The sequence below is a fragment of the Oncorhynchus nerka genome, linkage group LG14 (genome assembly GCF_034236695.1).
Source record: "Oncorhynchus nerka isolate Pitt River linkage group LG14, Oner_Uvic_2.0, whole genome shotgun sequence".
Classification (NCBI taxonomy): domain Eukaryota; kingdom Metazoa; phylum Chordata; class Actinopteri; order Salmoniformes; family Salmonidae; genus Oncorhynchus; species Oncorhynchus nerka.
The window spans coordinates 38,476,633-38,495,649 of NC_088409.1; the positions used below are offsets into that span (position 1 = coordinate 38,476,633).

A 19,017-nucleotide genomic window follows, 5' to 3' on the forward strand; every position below is an offset into this window, starting at 1 on the left:
GAGGCCAGGTCATCTGATGCAGCACTTCATCACTCTCCTTCTTGGTCAAATAGCCCTTACACAGCCTGGAGGTGTGTTGGGTCATTGTCCTGTTGAAAAACAAATGATAGTCCCAGATGGGATGGCGTATCGCTGCAGAATGCTGTGTTAAGTGTGCCTTGAATTCTAAAAAATAATCACAACAGTGTCACCAGTAAAGCACCATCACACCATCTCCATGCTTCACGGTGGGAACCACACATGCAGAGATCATCCGTTCACCTACTCTGCGTTTCACAAAGACATGGCGATTGGAACCAAAAATCTCAAATTTGGACTAATCAGACAAAAGGACAGATTTCCTCCGGTCTAATGTCCATTGTTCGTGTTTCTTGGCCCAAGCAAGTCTCTTCTCTTTAAGGCGGCAGGGTAGCCTAGTGGTTAGAGCGTTGGACTAGTAACCGGAAGGTTGCAAGTTCAAACCCCCGAGCTGACAAGGTACAAATCTGTCGTTCTGCCCCTGAACAGGCAGTTAACCCACTGTTCCTAGGCCGTCATTGAAAATAAGAATTTGTTCTTAACTGACTTGCCTGGTTAAATACATAAAATTCTTATTATTGGTGTCCTTTAGTAATGGTTTCTTTGCAGGAATTCAACCATGAAGGCCTGATTCACACAGTCTCCTCTTAACAGTTGATGTTGAGATGTGTCTGTTACTTGAACTCTGTGAAGCATTTATTTGGGCTGCAATTTCTGAGGCTGGTAACTCTAATGAACTTAACCTCTGCAGCAGAGGTAACTCTGGGTCTTCCTTTCCTGTGGCGGTCCTCGTGAGAGCCAGTTTCATCATTGCGCTTGATGGTTTTTGCGACTGCACTTCAAGAAACTTTAAAAGTTCTTGAGATTTTCAAGATGACTGACCATAATATGGACTTTGTCTTTTACCATATAGGGCTTTCTTCTGTATAACACCCCTACCTTGTCACAACACAACTGATTGGCTCAAATATGTTAAGAAGGAAATAAATTCCACAAATGAACTTTTAACAAAGCACACCTTTTAATTGAAATACATTCCAGGTGACTACCTCATGAAGCTGGTTGAGACAATGCCAAGAGTGTACAAAGCTGTCAGTAAGGCAAAGGGTGGCTACTTTCGAAGAAACTCAAATATAAAACATTTGTTTAACACCTTTTTGGTTACTACATGATTCCATATGTGGTATTTCAGTTTTTATGTCTTCACTATTATTCTACAATGTGGAAAATAGTAAAAATAAAGAAAAACCCTTGATTGAGTACCATAATTGCTGGACTATTAAGAGCACCTGAATATAAACCGCACCCACTGAATTATTAAAAAATATGTATTTTGTACATAAATACACCGCACATGTCTATAAGCCGCAGGTGCCTACCGGTACATTGAAACAAATGAACTTGGTCACTATCTTCCTCCTCCTGTGCACTGAAACCACTGAAGTCATCTCCTTCGGTGTCGGAGATGAATAGCCTCAGAATTGCTTCATCCGATGTTGGATCGTTTTCATTGTCGCTCTCGTCACTTTCATCCAGAGGCAAATACCCAGCTGAGCTCATGCTGCCCCTTCAACACGCAGCATTCCAGCCTTTCGAAACCCGTTGATGATAGTGGATTTTTTGACAATGCTCCACGCTGTCAGGACCCACTGGCAGACTTGACCATAAGTTGCTCTTCGCATGCAGCCCGTTTTAGTGAAGGATTTCTCCCCACTTGTCATCCAAGACTCCCACTGAACAAGGAGCGCCACCTTAAATGCACGATTTACACTGATGTCGAGTGGCTGCAAATACTTTGGGCCATCTGCTTTTCTTCCCTCTGAAAGCCTTTGTTGTCTTTTGCACTGAGTCAGTTCCTCACGCTGCTGTTTCCAACGTCTTATCATCGACTCATTAAGGCCAAGCTCCCGTGCAGCAGCTCTCTTTCCTTTTCCAACAGCCAGATCGATCGCCTTCAACTTGAAAGCTGCATCATATGCATTTCTCAGTGTCTTTGCCATGAAGAGGGTGACAAAATTACTACCGTAATCAGAATGATGGGAAGTTTGAGCGCGCTCGATTTTACGTCACATTATGTGACGGTGCTCAGTTTTTTGGCGGCATGAATCTTGTGAAAGCGGGAAAAATCCATAAATTAGCCGCGTCATTGTATAAACCGCGAGGTTCAAAGCGTGGGAATAAAGTAGCGGCTTATAGTCCAGCAATTACGGTAGGTGTGTCCAAACTTTTGACTGGTACTGTATATTAGCTAAAATGGGATTTACCCTGGGCTTCAGTCCCCATAGATGGATCTATACCTTTATTTTACTTTACACATTCAAATTAGTCATGTTATTACATTTTATGTCTAAGTGGTAATTATAGTATATTATAAAACTGGGTAGTTTGTGTCCTAGATGCTGATTGGCTGAAACAGCATCAGTACGTATAACACGGGTATGGCACATAAATACTTGTTTAATGTCCTATTTATGGGGCAGCAGGTAGCCTAGTGGTTAGAGCGTTGGACTAGTAACTGAAAGGTTGCAAGATCGAATCCCCGAGCTTGTCGTTCTGCCCCTGAACAAGGCACTGTTCCTTGGCTGTCATTGAAAATAAGAATGTGTTCTTAACTGACTTGCCTAGTTAAATAAAGGTTAACCAGTTTATTATATATCAAACCTTGGTTTGTGGTATATGGCCATTATATCACGGCAAAGGGCCGTTTCACGTTGTGCATAAGAACAGCCCTTAGCCATGGTATATTTAAGAAAAGGGCCTGAGGAAGTGTGGTATATGACCGATATAGCACGGCTAAGGGCTGTTCTTACGCACAACGCTGAGTGCCAGGACACAGCCCTTAGCCGTGCTATATTGGCCATATATCACAAGCCCCCAAGGTACCTTATTCCTATTATAAACTGTTTACCAACGTAATTAGAGCAGTACAAATACATGTTTTGTCATACCCATGTCAGCCAATCAGCTTTCAGGGCTCGAACCACAGTTTATAATGGCCAATATACCACACCTACTCGGGCCTTATTGCTTAAATATATAATAAGTGGTATTAAATCTCATCCATCCCATAATCAGAGGGTAAGCCGGGGGCCCCTGCTGCGTCGCCATGGCATCCAGGAGTGCATCCTGCTGGTGACTCAACGCATCACCAAATACCCTGTCCTCATCCAGCGCATCCTGGACAACACCAAGGGTAAGACCTGACACCAGAACAGCTATAGCAGCTTAGTAAGTAGACTCACACAGCATAAAAGCTGAACACAGAACAGCCACTACAGCTCAGGGAGTAGACAAAAACATATATAAGAACTGAATAATCACTACATACACGCACACGGCAGTAGAATAACCCCCCTCCCCCAACAGGCAGTGAAGAGGAGGCCCAGTCCTTAGCCCAGTCCCTGTCCCTGATCCGGGACTTGTTGAGCTCTGTGGACCAGCAGGTGGCAGAGCTGGAGCGGACCCAGAGGCTCCAGGAGATCAGGGCCAGATTGGACCCCCGGGCCCAGGCAGAGGTCCGGGGAGGAGGGGTGTTCAGGGGAGGGGAACTGCTCCGCAGGACGCTCCTCCACGAGGGCACACTGCTGTGGAAGACGCAAGGATCCAGACTCAAAGGTAGGGAGGGAGGGAGTGTGTATCTGAGAGAGAGAGATAAAGGGGTATGATTGTTCTTGTATCTTTGAGTGTGAGTGTGTATAACAAGGTTGCACACTCTTTGTATCTTTAACAATGTTCCACTGTGTGTCTATGTAGATGTGCAGGTCCTGCTGATGACAGACATCCTGGTGTTCATGCAGGAGAAGGACCAGAAGTATTTATTCCCCTGCATAGTAAGTCTGCCCCACCTTTCCACCCATCTGACTCATCCTCCTCTATTCATCTATTCTGCTTTCTGACTTTTGTTCAGCAGGTCCTCCATTGCTTCTGTCTTTGCCTTTCCACACATCTAACTTTATTTAGTCTAAGCGTTAAATCACAGAGGTAACCCCTCCCCCCTTTCGGTCTCTCTCTCTCTCTCTATCTCTCTCTCTCTCTCTCTCTCTCAGGACAAGCCTGCAGTGTTGTCTCTGAAGAACCTGATCGTGAGGGACATAGCCAATCAGGAGCGAGGGATGTTCCTGATCAGTGACTCCACCCCCCCAGAGATGTACGAGCTGCACGGCGCCTCACGAGACGACAGGAACAACTGGATGAGACTCATACAGCAGACAGTCAGCAGGTCAGCTCCTGTAATACACACACCTACTCATCTCATTCAGAACATTGCCGATTTCAATTTTGAGAATTCTCTATTATCCTTACTGGAATCCTAGGGGTCCTTCCTTATGCCCCAGCATTATCCTTATTCCGACCATACCTCACCTTTCTCCTCACTCTCTCTCCCTCCCTCCAGCTGTCCGTCCAGAGAGGACTTCCCCCTGATAGAGACAGAGGACAAGGCCTTACTGCGCCGACTCAGAGGTACAACCTCTTCTCCTCTCCTCACACTCCTCCATCCTTCTCTTTCTATATCATTCCTGTGCTACACTTGTCTATGTAGCTTCCCTTAATAGACAACATCTGCATCGTTCTGAATATTCAGTTGTTTTAGACCTGAAGTTGCATCTTACTGACTCGAATGTGTTTCTAGCTGACATCCAGCAGAAGGACAGGGAGGTGCTGGAGCTCCTCCAGGAGAGAGTGACTCTGTTCTCTGACCTGGCTGAGGTCACCGGTGGGTGTCAGGAGGTCACGCCCCCCACCAACTCTAGGAACATCTTCCGGGCCGACACCCCCTACGCACTCCAGGCGGAATACCTACTCACCGACGCCATCTCAGAGGGTAAGGGAATGTAGAATTTACCTTCATTCTAATTCCTGATCTATGGTCAGTTTGACTTTTCACCACCTAATAGTGAGGTGAGAGGCCGGTGTAGGGTTGGGTCATCCTAGGTCAGTGCCATAGAGTGTAAGGTGAGTGTTAATACCGTCTTACAGAGAGGCAGGTATTAAATGAGGCCTAACCCAGAGCTTAACACTGCAGATAGAGAGGTAGAATTACATAATGAGCACCCTATGAGAGTATGAGTATCAGCTAGTCATAACTTCCTCAGGAGTCCATCTGAGATCACCAACGAAACCTCCTTTATTAACCCCTGGGTGTAGTGTTTTTCAGTGACTAGGACGATGTTACATTGTGTTATTAACTTTGCTCTGCCTCTTTCTTTTAGTTTTTAATTCCCTCCCCTTCCCTCCTTTCATCAGTTGACAGGCTCAGTGAGTTGCTGCTGGGCTCCAACATAGAGCTTCCCAAGTCCAATGGTAGCACCAACGGTACCAATGATGACCAGAACCACAAAGGGGCGCCAGTGAGCAGTGAGTGGTTTCGCTTTGTCTTTTACTACTGGGACATGGTGGAGGGTGGTCTCTACAGTGTTTCAGCTCTCACTTACCAATCAGCTCACTTTCTCTCTCCTTCTGTCCCACCCATTTACAGATGGGGATTTGATCTCCGTCAACGGGACTCATGAAATGAAAGGAAGTCCAGCGTCCAAGGTGAGAGAGGATGACTGTGCCTTAGGGTTGGATAACATGTACATAAGCCACAACTGTGACTGTAATACATAATGAGTTTATAATGACTTCATGTTTTGTGGGTGTTTTTTATCCTCTCAGGACAGAAATGGTAACCAGCTACAGGACAGACCCCTAAATGAGGAGGTGTGTCAGAGGCTTGTGAACCTCAGTGCTCATCTCCAATCTCTACAGGTGAGGCTGAATGACACACTGGAATCCATTTGAGGCATTTTGTATTGCATAAGTGGTCCTTCCCTTACACCCCAGCTCCAACCTAGATTCAAAACTCACTCTCTCTCCTTCCTCTCTCCCTCTCCCAGGCCGCCGTCATTCACCAAGACTCTGTCCTCGAGCTCCGCCTCCATGAGGGCACAGGCCCTGCCTCCTCAGGTTCCCCGACTCCCACCCCCACTCCTCCAAACTCCTTCCCCAGGCTGTGCCGTTCCATGTCACGTGACACAGGTCTGGATGCGGGCATGGTGGCAGCCATGGGGGAGATGGCCATGCTCCAGAAGCAGCATGATCTGCTGCAGGAGGAGGTGGTGAGGCTGCGCCCCCTGGAGGCCAGGCTGAGGGAGAGCGAGAGGGCCAGGGCTCAGCTGGAGCAGCAGATCAGGGACAATAAGGGCAAGAGGGGAAGGAGGGGAAGGAGGGGCGGCAGAGGCAGCAACGAAGACATTGTGGTGGATGTTACAGCCTTAGAGCAGGTGAGCAAAGTAACATCTGGCAGAGGTGTGTGAATGTAGAGGTGTGTGAATGCAGAGGTGTGTGAATGCAGAGGTGTGTGAATGCAGAGGTGTGTGAATGCAGAGGTGTGTGAATGCAGAGGTGTGTGAATGGGAGTTTGGGGTCAAGTGTGTTTGGGTTTAGGTAGACTTACAGTCCTCACCCCAACTGGCTGAATCACTAAGCCATTCAGGAAGTACTAGTGGTTGATCTGTAGGTGAGCTCAAACAGGATATGATGACTTTTGTCCTTTACTAGGCTCCCTCTAAAAGGAGAGGAAGTGGTGACGGCGAGCCCAGCCCTGTCGCCCCATTGGCCTGTCAGGAACCAGTGGACCAATTGGACGGCGTACAGGAAGGCAGTGAGGAGGAAGAGGAGGAGTCAGAAGAAGAGGCAGATGTAGTGAAGGTTTCACCACGCTCTGACAGTCCAAGAGGTGAGTAAATGACCCACAGTGTGTATCTTTCCTGTATTGAGTGTAATTGGAATATCTAAGGGAAACCAGTAATGCAGGCACTAGGGATGGAGGTGTGACCAGGCACTAGGGATGGAGGTGTGAGCATGTGGGTCTGGGTAGATGAGATGTAGTCATTGTTTGTGTGCGCGTCTGTTTGTGTACGTCTGTAAATTGTTGTTTATATGTATACGTTTGTATGTGGAGTAAAAAACAAAAATAGAAGGAATATCTAGGGCCACTAAAGTATTAGTCATTGGTAGGGTGTAATCTGTGAGATAGAGGTGGTTGACTCGATAACTTTGGGATTGGCCAAATCAATGGAATCCCCAGAAAATCCCCATGGTGTCCATTTCTGACCTTTAACCATATCACACCTAGTTTAATAGTCACACACACACACACTTTTTATGTTCTTTCAGCCCTGCCATATTTCTCACTCTCTACCTCTGCATGTTGAAGGTGTGTCGCCACGTCATATCTCTATCTATCTGTTTGGCACCGATTTCTCAGCTGTTTCTAGAGTAGACAGAGTTTTGTGCACCATGTCCTGCCCTCCCTCTATCTCTCTGCCCTCCCTCTATCTCTCTGCTCTCTCTTAATGGCTGCTTGTTGATAGTCAATAATAGCACTCTGTCCTCTCCACTCTTTACTTTTCCACACTTTTCATACATTTTCATTCAACTTTGATCATACGCTATATGGTAGGTTTAGAGGCGACATTTAGAGTATTGAAAGACAGCCCATGTTTTTGATGCCCTTCTTACTCACTTAATCAATGCACCTCTCCCCATTCTTTCTTTCTGTGTGCTTAAAGGGTGGATCCCTCTGACAATATTTAACTCCCTCTGTCCACAGTCCTTATTGTATCAGTCACTGTCTGGTAACTCAGTCTAGTAAAACAGTGCTCCTCCAGTCGCATCTTCATTGGTGACCTCTATTTACATTACTGAGCAAGCTAGTCTTGTTTGGATCAACACGTTATTCAAACGCTATTAACCGTATTAATAACACATTTATTCATATGAATAACCTTCAGTGACCTCCTCAGATCTCCAGGATATCCCGGAGGAGAGCGAGTGCGGACCGGAAGCGCAGGAATCCAAAGGCTGATTCCGAGACTGTTCCGAGTTAACATTGACCTCAAACTGGACACGCAAACCAGAAAACAGGACTTGAGAGCTGGACCAACATATTGTCAACCTTCAACCAACCAGACCTGATAGAAATTATCTTCAGTGATTCCATCTATTCGTCTTTCTTTGGCATAGAAAGCCTACCCAGGAATTGTGTATTGTATCATGGTATATGTTAGTTCGGAGATGTTATATGTTTTTCTAATGTTATGTTAAAAGCTTCATCCTCGGGATTGAACCCCTTTTTCCAAACCCACTCTTCGTTTCTTCTTTCCCTTTTCAAAACAAGGATGACTAATAAGAGAGAGAGATTAGGGCTGAAGAGGAGGATCCGGTTCGTAACAACAATGGAATTCTAATGGTGGACTGTTGATCTATAGGTGTCTGCTGATACCAGTAGGAACTATTCTGTACTGTAACTGCCTGTCATTGTTGTACATTTAGTGTCACCTCTCTACAGAACTGGTTTGTCTGTGGTGGTGGAGCTGACTGATTGAAACTGAACTTAGATCAGTAAAGGAGGGCGGGACAGGAAAAGGGGGAGGACAGGACAGAAAAGGAGGATATATATATATATATATATATATATATATATATATATATATATATATATATGTGTATATATATATATATGTGTGTGTATATATATATATATATATATATATATATACTTTATATAGTTGTGAAAAAAAATGTGGGTATTAATCAACTCTCACCCCCCACCCCCATTCTTGAACACAAACACTTGAAAACACTTGTGCTTTTTATAAACCAAATTGTTTCTTTTTTCTAGGAAGACAACAGTAGTGAGCCACCATGGGGGGGTTTATACTGAATATTTTATAAAAATGGGGAGGAGGGAGGTTTGCAATGAACTGTTCTGACTTTTGGAGGATACACAGAAGGACCATACTGAACCAAAAAACAACAACATTTATATTTGAATTAGGATAAAGAATTGCATCCTTAGAATAAGGATAGACTAATCTGGCTGACTGTACCTGGAATATGTTGACCTCATATCTCATCTACAGTTGTATGTTTCATACACAAACTACTAAAACGTGGTTTACACTGCACTCAATCGTGAGTTCAGATTTGCCGGTGGAATTGACTTTGATCGTCTCTAATGTATTTCACCCATATGGTTTTTAGGATGATAAACTGTTGCTACCAGCCAACTCCACCAGCAACACTGACACCAACCAAAACCTCCTTTAACAAAAAGTCAACATTTTTAGAACTGTTTTTGAGCTCACCCCTTGACCATGAAGCAACTATTATGTAGGAATGGAAATTATTTGACTGGATTCAAAAGGTGTTTCCTTGTTTGAAATACATTTTTAAAAATGTGTTTTTGTCTTTATATGCTACATATATTCTATAGGAAGAATTTGTATAAATATTTGATCTGTTCTGAAAAAAGAAAATGACTTTTAACGTTAATGTTGTAATTTTGTCTTTTTATCATTTTTATTTGAGTTACAATTATTGTTAATTTTGTGTATTGTTTATAAATGTTACAGAAATCTAGAGTGGCTTGGAAGTTGTTATTGGCGCGTGTGTGTTGGGAGGGGGTCGCCCTCTGACAGGTGTGCAACATTCTCTGTGTGTGTGTGTGTGTGTTGGGAGGGGGTCGCCCTCTGACAGGTGTGCAACATTCTCTGTGTGTGTGTGTGTGTGTGTGTGTGGGAGGGGGTCGCCCTCTGACAGGTGTGCAACATTCTCTGTGTGTGTGTTGGGAGGGGGTCGCCCTCTGACAGGTGTGCAACATTCTCTGTGTGTGTGTGTGTGTGTTGGGAGGGGGTCGCCCTCTGACAGGTGTGCAACATTCTCTGTGTGTGTGTTGGGAGGGGGTCGCCCTCTGACAGGTGTGCAACATTCTCTGTGTGTGTGTGTGTTGGGAGGGGGTCGCCCTCTGACAGGTGTGCAACATTCTCTGTGTGTGTGTGTGTGTGTGTGTGTGTTGGGAGGGGGTCGCCCTCTGACAGGTGTGCAACATTCTCTGTGTGTGTGTGTGTTGGGAGGGGGTCGCCCTCTGACAGGTGTGCAACATTCTCTGTGTGTGTGTGACAGTGTGTCTGATATCCAACTTTCCACATGAAAGTACTGGATACACAAGTGATTTTATTATAGCTCCATCTATCTTACCATGTATTGGTTTTACTCCAGGTTTCATCCATTTCCTATCAGATTGGTGAACTGAACTAACGGCCAGGTAGGCTTATTGCACTTGTGAAAAAAACACAGGAATTTCACATGTGAACACGTGAAGTGTTCCAAAAACACATGCTTTCATGTGATCACATGTGATCTTATGTGAAGTTAATGTGATAACATGTGAACATGAAACTACACATGTGAAAACGTGATCACATGTGAAGTGTTCCAAAAAACACGTTTTGACATTTGAAATGTAATGTGAAATCATGTGATTTTCCACCTGTGAAATCATGTGGTTTTTCTGTAAGGGAGTCCATAGCCAGGAATTTCTTCAGCCAAGATAGCCTACCTGTCAATAGAGACACGCCCATGGTTATACAATGAATGAGTGAGTGCTTCAAGTGCACCATAGCCATATCCCACCTGTCCCGCTGCAGCTACACCAGGTTGTCTTGGAAATAGACTAAAACATCAAGTAATTTCAGAGACCTCTCCTGTCAAGCGGATACGAAACGGTACTATCAGGTGCGTTTCATTTCATTATGCTGTATAATGACATAAATTGTTGGAGACACATTTTTAACAATGTATAATCCTTGATTTATGAAGTTCATAATTGTATGTTTTATTTTTGTAAACGATATGGTGATAAGCGACAGAAAAAACGTTTGGTTTCCCTGCGTTTTTTAAATACGTTTGGTTTCCCTGCGTTTTTTCACATGTTGTAATTTCTAGATTGGTGGGCTAGACAGTTTGTTGTAGGCAACATCACCAGAGACGAGATTAATTTAGAGTCTGTAGAGTCAGGTCGGAGGACTATTTGCTTGCTCTGACCAGATGTTGGAGTTTTGTGATATGCAATGCAAGCAGAAATGACACAACGCTGAAATGTAATTTGTACGGAAGAGTATTAGGGCCAAAGTGAAGAAAAAAAGAGCAAGGGGTGACGTTACTTGGATTATATATATTTTTTGCAGGCGAGTACTTTAAAAAACTAGCTAAATATTTATAGAATAAAGTGGCAGTTTCGTGAATAAAGTGTCAATATTTCTAGAATAAAGTGGTAATATTTCGAGAAGTGCGGCGGGTTGGGTGTGTAGGTGTGTGTGTGTGGGCGGTTAAAAGTAGGGGCAAAACAAACAAATGGCCATCAATTTAATGATATAATACACTCGTTCAAACAGGCGCCACTGCACTCACGTTTATCAATCTAATGATCTAATATCTCGCACGAACAAGAACTGGGGTTGAGTCCCTGTCAGTCTGCCCTCCGAATTCGCTACAACGTTATGATGCGTAGCCTAGGGGAACGCCTGGCAAAAATCTGCATAATTAACTACTTTATCCATGATGCTTTACTGATAGTAGTATTTCCGCCTTATGGCAACTATACTTCTAATGGTAGGCTAGGATAACACACTCAATAAAACGAATTATCTTGGGATCCTGGGTAATATGCGTGTGTATGTGTCCAATGTCAAACTGCTCTCAAAATTCGCTACAACAACGCTATTCTCAGCACACTATAAACCTATAGCGGTCCATTAGATTGAGTACCTTAATTAACCTGTAGGCTAATTTTACATTACAGTGGGCAAATTAAAGTAAATGATAGGCCTATCCAACCGCTGCGGGAGGAATGAACAATGAAGCGTGGGTTTTACGCAAATATCTGTGGGAGCAGGCAAATCAAGGACATCTCATGCACGCGCAAACCAGCTAATCTGAGGCGCTGTTTGAATATATTCATGGTTGATTCACCCTTTCTAGAAATAATCATTGGTCTAAATATAGGCCTATTAGATACATTATGATAGGCTATAAAGAAATAATCACTGATCTGACATTACTTGATTGGTAGGCTAGCATAATATCTCCTTTCACTATCCATCTATCGGTGATGTTTTCAAGGATGGGAATAATGAAGGATGCATATCCCAAAACAGGGACATCTCCGTTAAAAACTATTTGTCTCAGCTATACGGCTAATTTAGGCTACCACTTGTTCACATTATAGAGGCTAGACCTGACTGTTAGATTATTTTAATGGAACGTAAAATTAGACGGCGCTTTACCCAAACCTCTGCCCCGTTGCTATGCAAGGTCCATGACAGGGATTTGGCCTACTTATAATAATATGGTTATTATGTGCTAAAAGATAAAGGATTTCCTTGATACTAAAGCCAATTCTAAAGTATAGTTTCACCAGGTCATCTAATTGCAGGCAAATCAATGGTGGCACGCACAGCAGCAGGGAGTGAGGGAGTCATGCAGTTAACCAAATCACCTACTTTAATCTTGAAATATAACTGCGACTTTATTCTCACAATCTTGACTTTATTCTCAAAATTACATTTCGATTTTATTCTCAAAAAGTTGCCACTTTATTCTCAAAATATTGTCACTTTATTTTCGAAATATTGCCATTTTATTCTCGAAATATTCGCACTTTTAAAAACTACTATAGTAAAAAAAAAATATATATATATATATATATATATATATAAGTATCACCACTTCCCCTAATACCCCTAATACTATTCCGTACATTTGCGACACTAGAGGGCAATGAAGTTAAAGTATTTTGGATGGACTTCACGGACCATTGTGGCCCTGTTCAAAAACGTTCTATTCCCTCCCTTCTTTCTTTTGGTAATCACTGACTTGTTTGTGAATTGATACACGAAGACAATGTTTCTATTGCATAAAATATCTAATGTCTGTCGTTTGGGTACCTGATTTATCAATGGTAAATGTATCAATGCAGAGTTGGACAACTGAACTGCGGGACAGTGGATGTGTATTGATACGTGAATTGAAATTATGGCATCATGGTATTTGGGAATTATCTTGAATAAATCCTTGCTAACAACCAATCAGCATCTAGGATTCAAACAGTCCGTTTTGTAATATATAATATTGCATTGAATATTTGAAATATTTGTACACATATTAAATGTCAATTAACCCCAAAACTGATTATGCCTAATCTCCATCACAGTTACTCTGTCACTCCCATCATGGAAGCTCTGCAGAAGTCTATGCAAAAAAACACTCCCAAAGCAAGTGTAAGTGAACCTGTTCTCCATAGTCTGAAGATACTTTCTCCTCATCTCCTCTCCTTCTTCTGGACTAAACTAAAAGGATGGAATGGCTAAACGCAACATGACGGAACCTAGACAGTAAATGTCAGTGATAGAGGTTTACTGTAGTGACTCAGTGACACCACCCCTCTCTCCCCTGTCTTGTCCAGTCTCATGCGATGTGGTGGGGTACACTGGGCACTGTGCGACCCTTCCCCAACTTCAACTCAGAGAAGGACGCCCGCGACATTCAAACTGCCCTGGAGAGCAAAGGTACTATTCAAGGATTGAATGTCCGCTAATGAAGTAAATCACTACCATAGCTCATTGAAAACAATTGGTTGCCTGAGAATTTCATCAATCTGATGGTTTGAAGTAGTTAATATTATACATACATATTGGATGAGGTATTCAAAATATGTGTGTGTGTTACCGTGTATTAGACAGTGATGTGAACACTTTGGTGAGAATCCTGACCAATCGAAACAATGTTCAGAGACAGAGCATCGCAGAGTCCTACCGTAACCTCACACAGAAGGTAACTCCGTGGATCTGTCAGCCTACCACTTTGTGGATCTGTCAGCCTACTTATTGACTACTTTTACATCTATAAGGGGACTGTGGGAAGGGATGTGATATATGGCATTGGAACCCAGCCCAACAGTCTCTATCTACCCATACTCCGTAGGAGTTATGTCCTGCCCTGAAGAAAGCTCTGTCAGGGGGGCTGGAGCAACTCATGCTGGGGCTGATGATGACCCCCTCTCAGTTTGACGCCCATCGCCTCAGACAGACCATAGAGGTGAGAGCAGATCACCTGTTATTTCAATGATCATTGTAATAAGCATGTAATACATGTTATATGTATTTTTAGGTGTGTAATTACTGTATGTACTGTAATGTGGTTTGAATGAATGTGTGGGTCTTTGTGTGTGTGTGTGTGTGTGTGTGTGAATGAATCAGTGTTGTAGTACTCGAGCACAGGACTCGGACTTGACTCAGACTCAAGTCACGATTTTCATGATTCGCAACGCGACTTGGATTTGACCAGTGGTAACTTTGTTGTCAGAAAATGTCTCTCTTTTTCATAATGTAACAACAGCAAACATTAGATAGCTTTATTATCTATTTAGCCTTACAAATGTGCCACACTGTAATGAGGGGCGGCAGGGTAGCCTAGTGGTTAGAGTGTTGGACTAGTAACTGGAAGGTTGAAAGTTCAAACCCCCGAGCTGACAAGGTACAAATCTGTCGTTCTGCCCCTGAACAGGCAGGTAAACCCACTGTTCCTAGGCCGTCATTGAAAATAAGAATTTGTTCTTAACTGACTTGCCTAGGTAAAGATAAAAATTTTAATTAAATTAAAATGATATTTAACTTTAAAAATGGTTTGACAACTACATTTAGCACACCAAGGAACTCGTGACTCAAGTATTTGGGATTCCACTTGGACTCAACATTTAGTGACTTGGCTACATCACTGGAACAAATCACTTTAAATGTGTAATTTTTTGTTACAGGGTATTGGTACAGATGAAGAGAGTCTATTGGCTGTGTTGTGTACCAAATCACCACAGCAGCTTAAAGATGCCACTATTGCCTACAAACAGGGTGAGAATTACTGTCTGTGGGTAACACATACACTCTTGCAACACACACACACACACACACACACACAGTGTGCCCTACTGTAGTCTTATACTGCTTTGTTTACAGAGTTTGGACGTTACTTGGAGAATGATCTTATCAGTGAGACTAGTAAAGACTTCACTAAGCTGGTACTGGCCATACTCAAGGTACTGCCACTCTTCTTTTAGCAGATTACTCATTCTGGTCTTAGACTTGATGTCTCAATATTGCAAACTACGTAGAGTTCACTAAGAAAAAAAGGTGCTATCTAGAACCTAAATGGGTTCTTCGGCTGTCCCCATAGGAGAACCGTTTGAAGAACCCTTTTTGGTTCCATGTAGAACACTTTCGGTTCCAGGTAGAACCCTTTCCACAGAGGGTTTTACATGGAACCCAAAAGGGGTTCTACCTGGAACCAAAAGGGTTCTCCTTTAGGGACAGCTGAAGAACCCCTTTGGAACCCTTTTTCTAAGTGAATGCAATATACGCATAGTAAGTTAGAGTGCCGTGTCAAGTTTCACCCCCTTGCACAGAGTAAGTTGTATAGATCAGTCAGAGAAAAATAATGTCCTAATTTAAACTAAGTAAACGGTGCCATTTGTGCTTTAATACCAACAGAAGGAGGAGCTGAATTCAAAGGAGATGGTTGATTATCAGCTCATTGACCAGGATGTTAAGGTGAGTGATCTTCCTCAAAGCCCAAAATTACCTCCAGAAAGTTCCTTCAATTAGGCAGTACTCTTGATATCCTTTGTGCATGTGTGTGTAGGCTCTGAATGATGCTGTGAATGGTAAGAAAAAGGACCCAGCTCCCTGGATTCAGGTGTTAACCACGAGAGACTCAAACCATCTCAACAGAGGTAACAAACCAATTTCTCTTTCATCCGTTCGCTGTCTCTCCTCCTAGCCCTGGTATGGCTGTAGCCTCCATTACCCCCTTCCCCTCTCTCTTTCCCTCTCTCTATCTCTCAGTGCTATCCAGGTTGGAGGATCTGAGAGGGGAGACTGTGGATAAAACAGTACAGAGTCACTTCTCTGGGGACCTGAGGCTTGGCTTCCGCACTCTGGGTATGACATAGTTTGTCTCGCACAAAGCAATTGAACAAGGCTATCAACTTTTTCAAACGCTCATATGTGTGTTTGTGTGTGTGTGACAGTATGACAAACATTAATTAACAGTATGTATTGATTCTTTCCATCTGTAGTTGGCTCCATCCCAAGTATTCCTTTGTTCCTGGCCCAGCGTCTACACAGCAACATTAAGGTGAGTTTCATGTCATATGATGGTCTACTCCACATTCTGTTACAGTGACTCTACTCCAGACTCACACTGGCTACATGACTATTCTTGTTATGCTGTGAGGTGTAGTCGGCAAGTGTAGTGGGCATTGCGATCTCGTAAGACTATCGATTTCTGTGCCTTTGTGACAGGTCTTGAGGAAGAGTCTTTTGTAAGCCAGATTCATTCCAAATGTGTATGTTTATTGTGTATGTGTCCTGCAGAAAGGCAGTTTAGTGCAGGGGATTCTTATCAGCCACAGTGAAGAGGACCTCCTCTGTGTGAGAATCGAGTATCGCAGACTGACCAACACTTCACTCTACTCTACATTGCAGGTGAAGACATATGCACGCGCACCAGTACATTGAATAGTCATTCTGAAAGGTTTGTTGTTTGTAACTCTCATAACTACGCCCCTCTCTCTCACACCCACAGAAAGAATACAAAGGAGAGATGCAGCAGGCTCTCCTAGCCTTGTGTCGATCTGAAGACCTGTAAAGGAAGAATACCTTTTAACCTACACACAGTACATATTATTTCCGTTGTTGTAACCTAAGAACTGGTATTATGTCGCTCCATTAAACAATTTACACGTCTTTGATATTTCAGCATATTTTGCCATAATTCTACCATGTCTATATCACCCATAGTGCTAACCATTACGATTGGGTAATTTGCCTTATAGCAACCGAATTTCAAACTTCTCACACCTTTGTTTCTACTTCTATGAATATCATCCAGTGTGTGTGAGAGTTGGTGGGGAACAGGGTCCAGGCGCTTCAAATTCTAAGTGTCTCTCTCCCTCTGTTCGTCCTAATCCCAGGTCAATGTCAGCCAGGAAGTATTAATATCCCTCAAGCATCTCATAGCTAGCATCTCAGACTCCCCTCATCCCCTCCCCACCATTGCCCACCCTCCCACCATGACCAAGGGTTGGCTGTGCCTATGGATTGTCAATCAGTAAAAATAGAAGCACTTTCATCCTATGGCAGTGTTTCCCCTACCATTATATAGACAAGGCACCCCGCCCCCTAATGATGTTGTTGCCACTCCGACGCTCCACAAGAGTTGGTACCTGATTCAATCGGTGTTAATCAAATGTGATGTTGGCAGCCTTGGATGTTTGTGTGAGTCGAGACAAAGAGTTTGGATCCTATGATGAGACGCATCAAAAACCACATGTAACTGTTCCTTTATAATGCAACTTTGAACTTGTACAAAGTTCAAAACGATAAATAATAAAAGTTAGTTTTAAACATAAAAGGTTTGACTGCTGACTGGATCATGAAAATAAACACGGGTTTGTTTCACTTGATGGGTCCCAGGCAAATTCCAAAAGCTTAGTTGGGGTCATGTCATTAAAACATTGCTTAACCACTGGCTAATTTCTTGCATGTGTGTTCCATGTCCAGCTATTGAAAAGTGACACCCTGATAGTGAATGACTGCCTGTCAGGATTACAGCTTTGTCAACCAACAGTAAATTGTCTCCCTTCTCCACATTGAATGAGCTCACTTTTGAGACCATGTACATTCTATATCAGGGACTGTCCTTCTACTTCCGACATTTGATTCTTGTCCACTTTTTTGGTCTCACCTTCCTCCACGTCTTTTATCTCCATTTCTCCGACTGATTTGCAACTTACAATGACTGTGGTTTCTAAACTGGGAAACATTTATTAGTAGTAGTTCATATTTGGGGGTGGCCTCTAAGAGGGGATGTTTCATGTCCATAGTAGCAATAACAGTGTGTGTGTTTGTGTAAGAGATATAGTTAAGAGTGGGTGTGCATGTGTGTGTCAGAGAGATAGATTCTGACAGACACACAGAGTTGAATAATAGGTTCATAAGGCCTTGGTCAGTGGAGGAGCCTTAAAATAGGTTAGAGGAGCGGCATCGGAGGTGGGAGTCTCCAACCTTTCCACCAAGTATAAAACCACCCACCCTATGATTGGCCTCTCTCTTTTCACCCCTTTCTCTGTCCGTCCATCTCTCTCCCCATCTCCTTCTGGGCTCCAACTCATCCTCCTTGAGCTTTTCTCCAGAAAGACATCCACGTTTATTTATTCGCCTCGTGAGCCTAACCAAACACAGGCAATATGGAGGCCATCAAGAAGAAGATGCTGATGCTGAAGCGGCTGACCAGTCCGAGATTGACAAAAAGGCAGCTGAGGATAAGAGCAAGCAGGTGGGGACACCTAGCCCAGCTTAGCCTAGTATTCTCAGTATAATTCTAGTTAGTAAGTAATTAGGTGATTCTAACTCATACACAGTCAATTAACTTTGCTAACACAAGTAGGCCAACAATTGCTAAGATGCTAACCATAGCTTGGTTAGGGGAGGTCAACTGAAGGTTAATCTTGAGGCCTTACAATAGAGTCAAATTCAAAATGAGTCTGTCAACACTGAATTTAATATGAGTATTTAAAAGCAAATCATTACATTGAGAAGGCAAGCAACCTATGCTCACACAAAGTGTTAGTAACAATAAATAACACAAATTATAATAATTATTCTACAAGCTAATATATGTTATGGCATATACCATATTTATTAACTATGTGTATGTTTTTTAAACTCAATGATAAAAATATTTAGGAAATTCAAGGCGGAGTTGTTTGAAGAATACAAACAAATTATCTTGGTATTTCTACCGAAATGTAGAAAAAAATATCAAAATGACAAATCCAAATTTGACAGCCAGGAGCCTTTATAAAGGCCTAAACTTAATTGACAGATAGTCACAGGAAAAGACAAAGAGAGACATTATATCCGGGTCCTAAAGTGATTATCGGGTTCCAGAGAGCTCTATAATCTATATTAAGACCGTGCGTGTGGGTATTCATCTTGACAGTGATAGCTGTCCTCCTGTCCCCAAGTTGGAATCCAACATTAGGGTTAGGAACAATGACAAGGACAGACAATAGTGTTACACAGCAGTCCAGGTATGAAAGCTGAGAGCCTGGGGATATTA

General features: G+C 43.0%; 2 protein-coding genes across 3 annotated transcripts in view; both read left to right on the plus strand.

The window, feature by feature from the left end:
- LOC115140996 (rho guanine nucleotide exchange factor 2-like) overlaps window positions 1-9,423 on the plus strand; it is a 45,258-nt gene extending 35,835 nt beyond the window's left edge. For both annotated transcript variants that reach the window (XM_029679557.2, XM_029679556.2), the window contains exons 9-20: window positions 3,094-3,211; window positions 3,385-3,633; window positions 3,772-3,848; window positions 4,065-4,237; window positions 4,412-4,479; window positions 4,649-4,840; window positions 5,263-5,373; window positions 5,495-5,553; window positions 5,674-5,766; window positions 5,895-6,281; window positions 6,559-6,736; window positions 7,806-9,423. In XM_029679557.2, coding sequence (XP_029535417.1) covers window positions 3,094-3,211; window positions 3,385-3,633; window positions 3,772-3,848; window positions 4,065-4,237; window positions 4,412-4,479; window positions 4,649-4,840; window positions 5,263-5,373; window positions 5,495-5,553; window positions 5,674-5,766; window positions 5,895-6,281; window positions 6,559-6,736; window positions 7,806-7,867 — 1,767 coding nt within the window. In that variant the 3' untranslated portion in view covers window positions 7,868-9,423. The remainder of the gene's footprint in view (window positions 1-3,093; window positions 3,212-3,384; window positions 3,634-3,771; window positions 3,849-4,064; window positions 4,238-4,411; window positions 4,480-4,648; window positions 4,841-5,262; window positions 5,374-5,494; window positions 5,554-5,673; window positions 5,767-5,894; window positions 6,282-6,558; window positions 6,737-7,805) is intronic.
- A 1,015-nt stretch (window positions 9,424-10,438) lies between these two features.
- On the plus strand, window positions 10,439-17,355 carry LOC115140997 (annexin A2-like). The gene is made up of 13 exons (XM_029679558.2): window positions 10,439-10,578; window positions 13,055-13,121; window positions 13,307-13,409; window positions 13,580-13,674; window positions 13,825-13,938; window positions 14,657-14,747; window positions 14,853-14,932; window positions 15,384-15,443; window positions 15,535-15,625; window positions 15,738-15,833; window positions 15,971-16,029; window positions 16,269-16,379; window positions 16,480-17,355. The coding sequence occupies exons 2-13, from the start codon at window positions 13,074-13,076 to the stop codon at window positions 16,540-16,542; spliced, it is 1,011 nt and encodes a 336-aa protein (XP_029535418.1). The 5' UTR covers window positions 10,439-10,578; window positions 13,055-13,073; the 3' UTR covers window positions 16,543-17,355.
- Window positions 17,356-19,017: the final 1,662 nt, after the last annotated feature.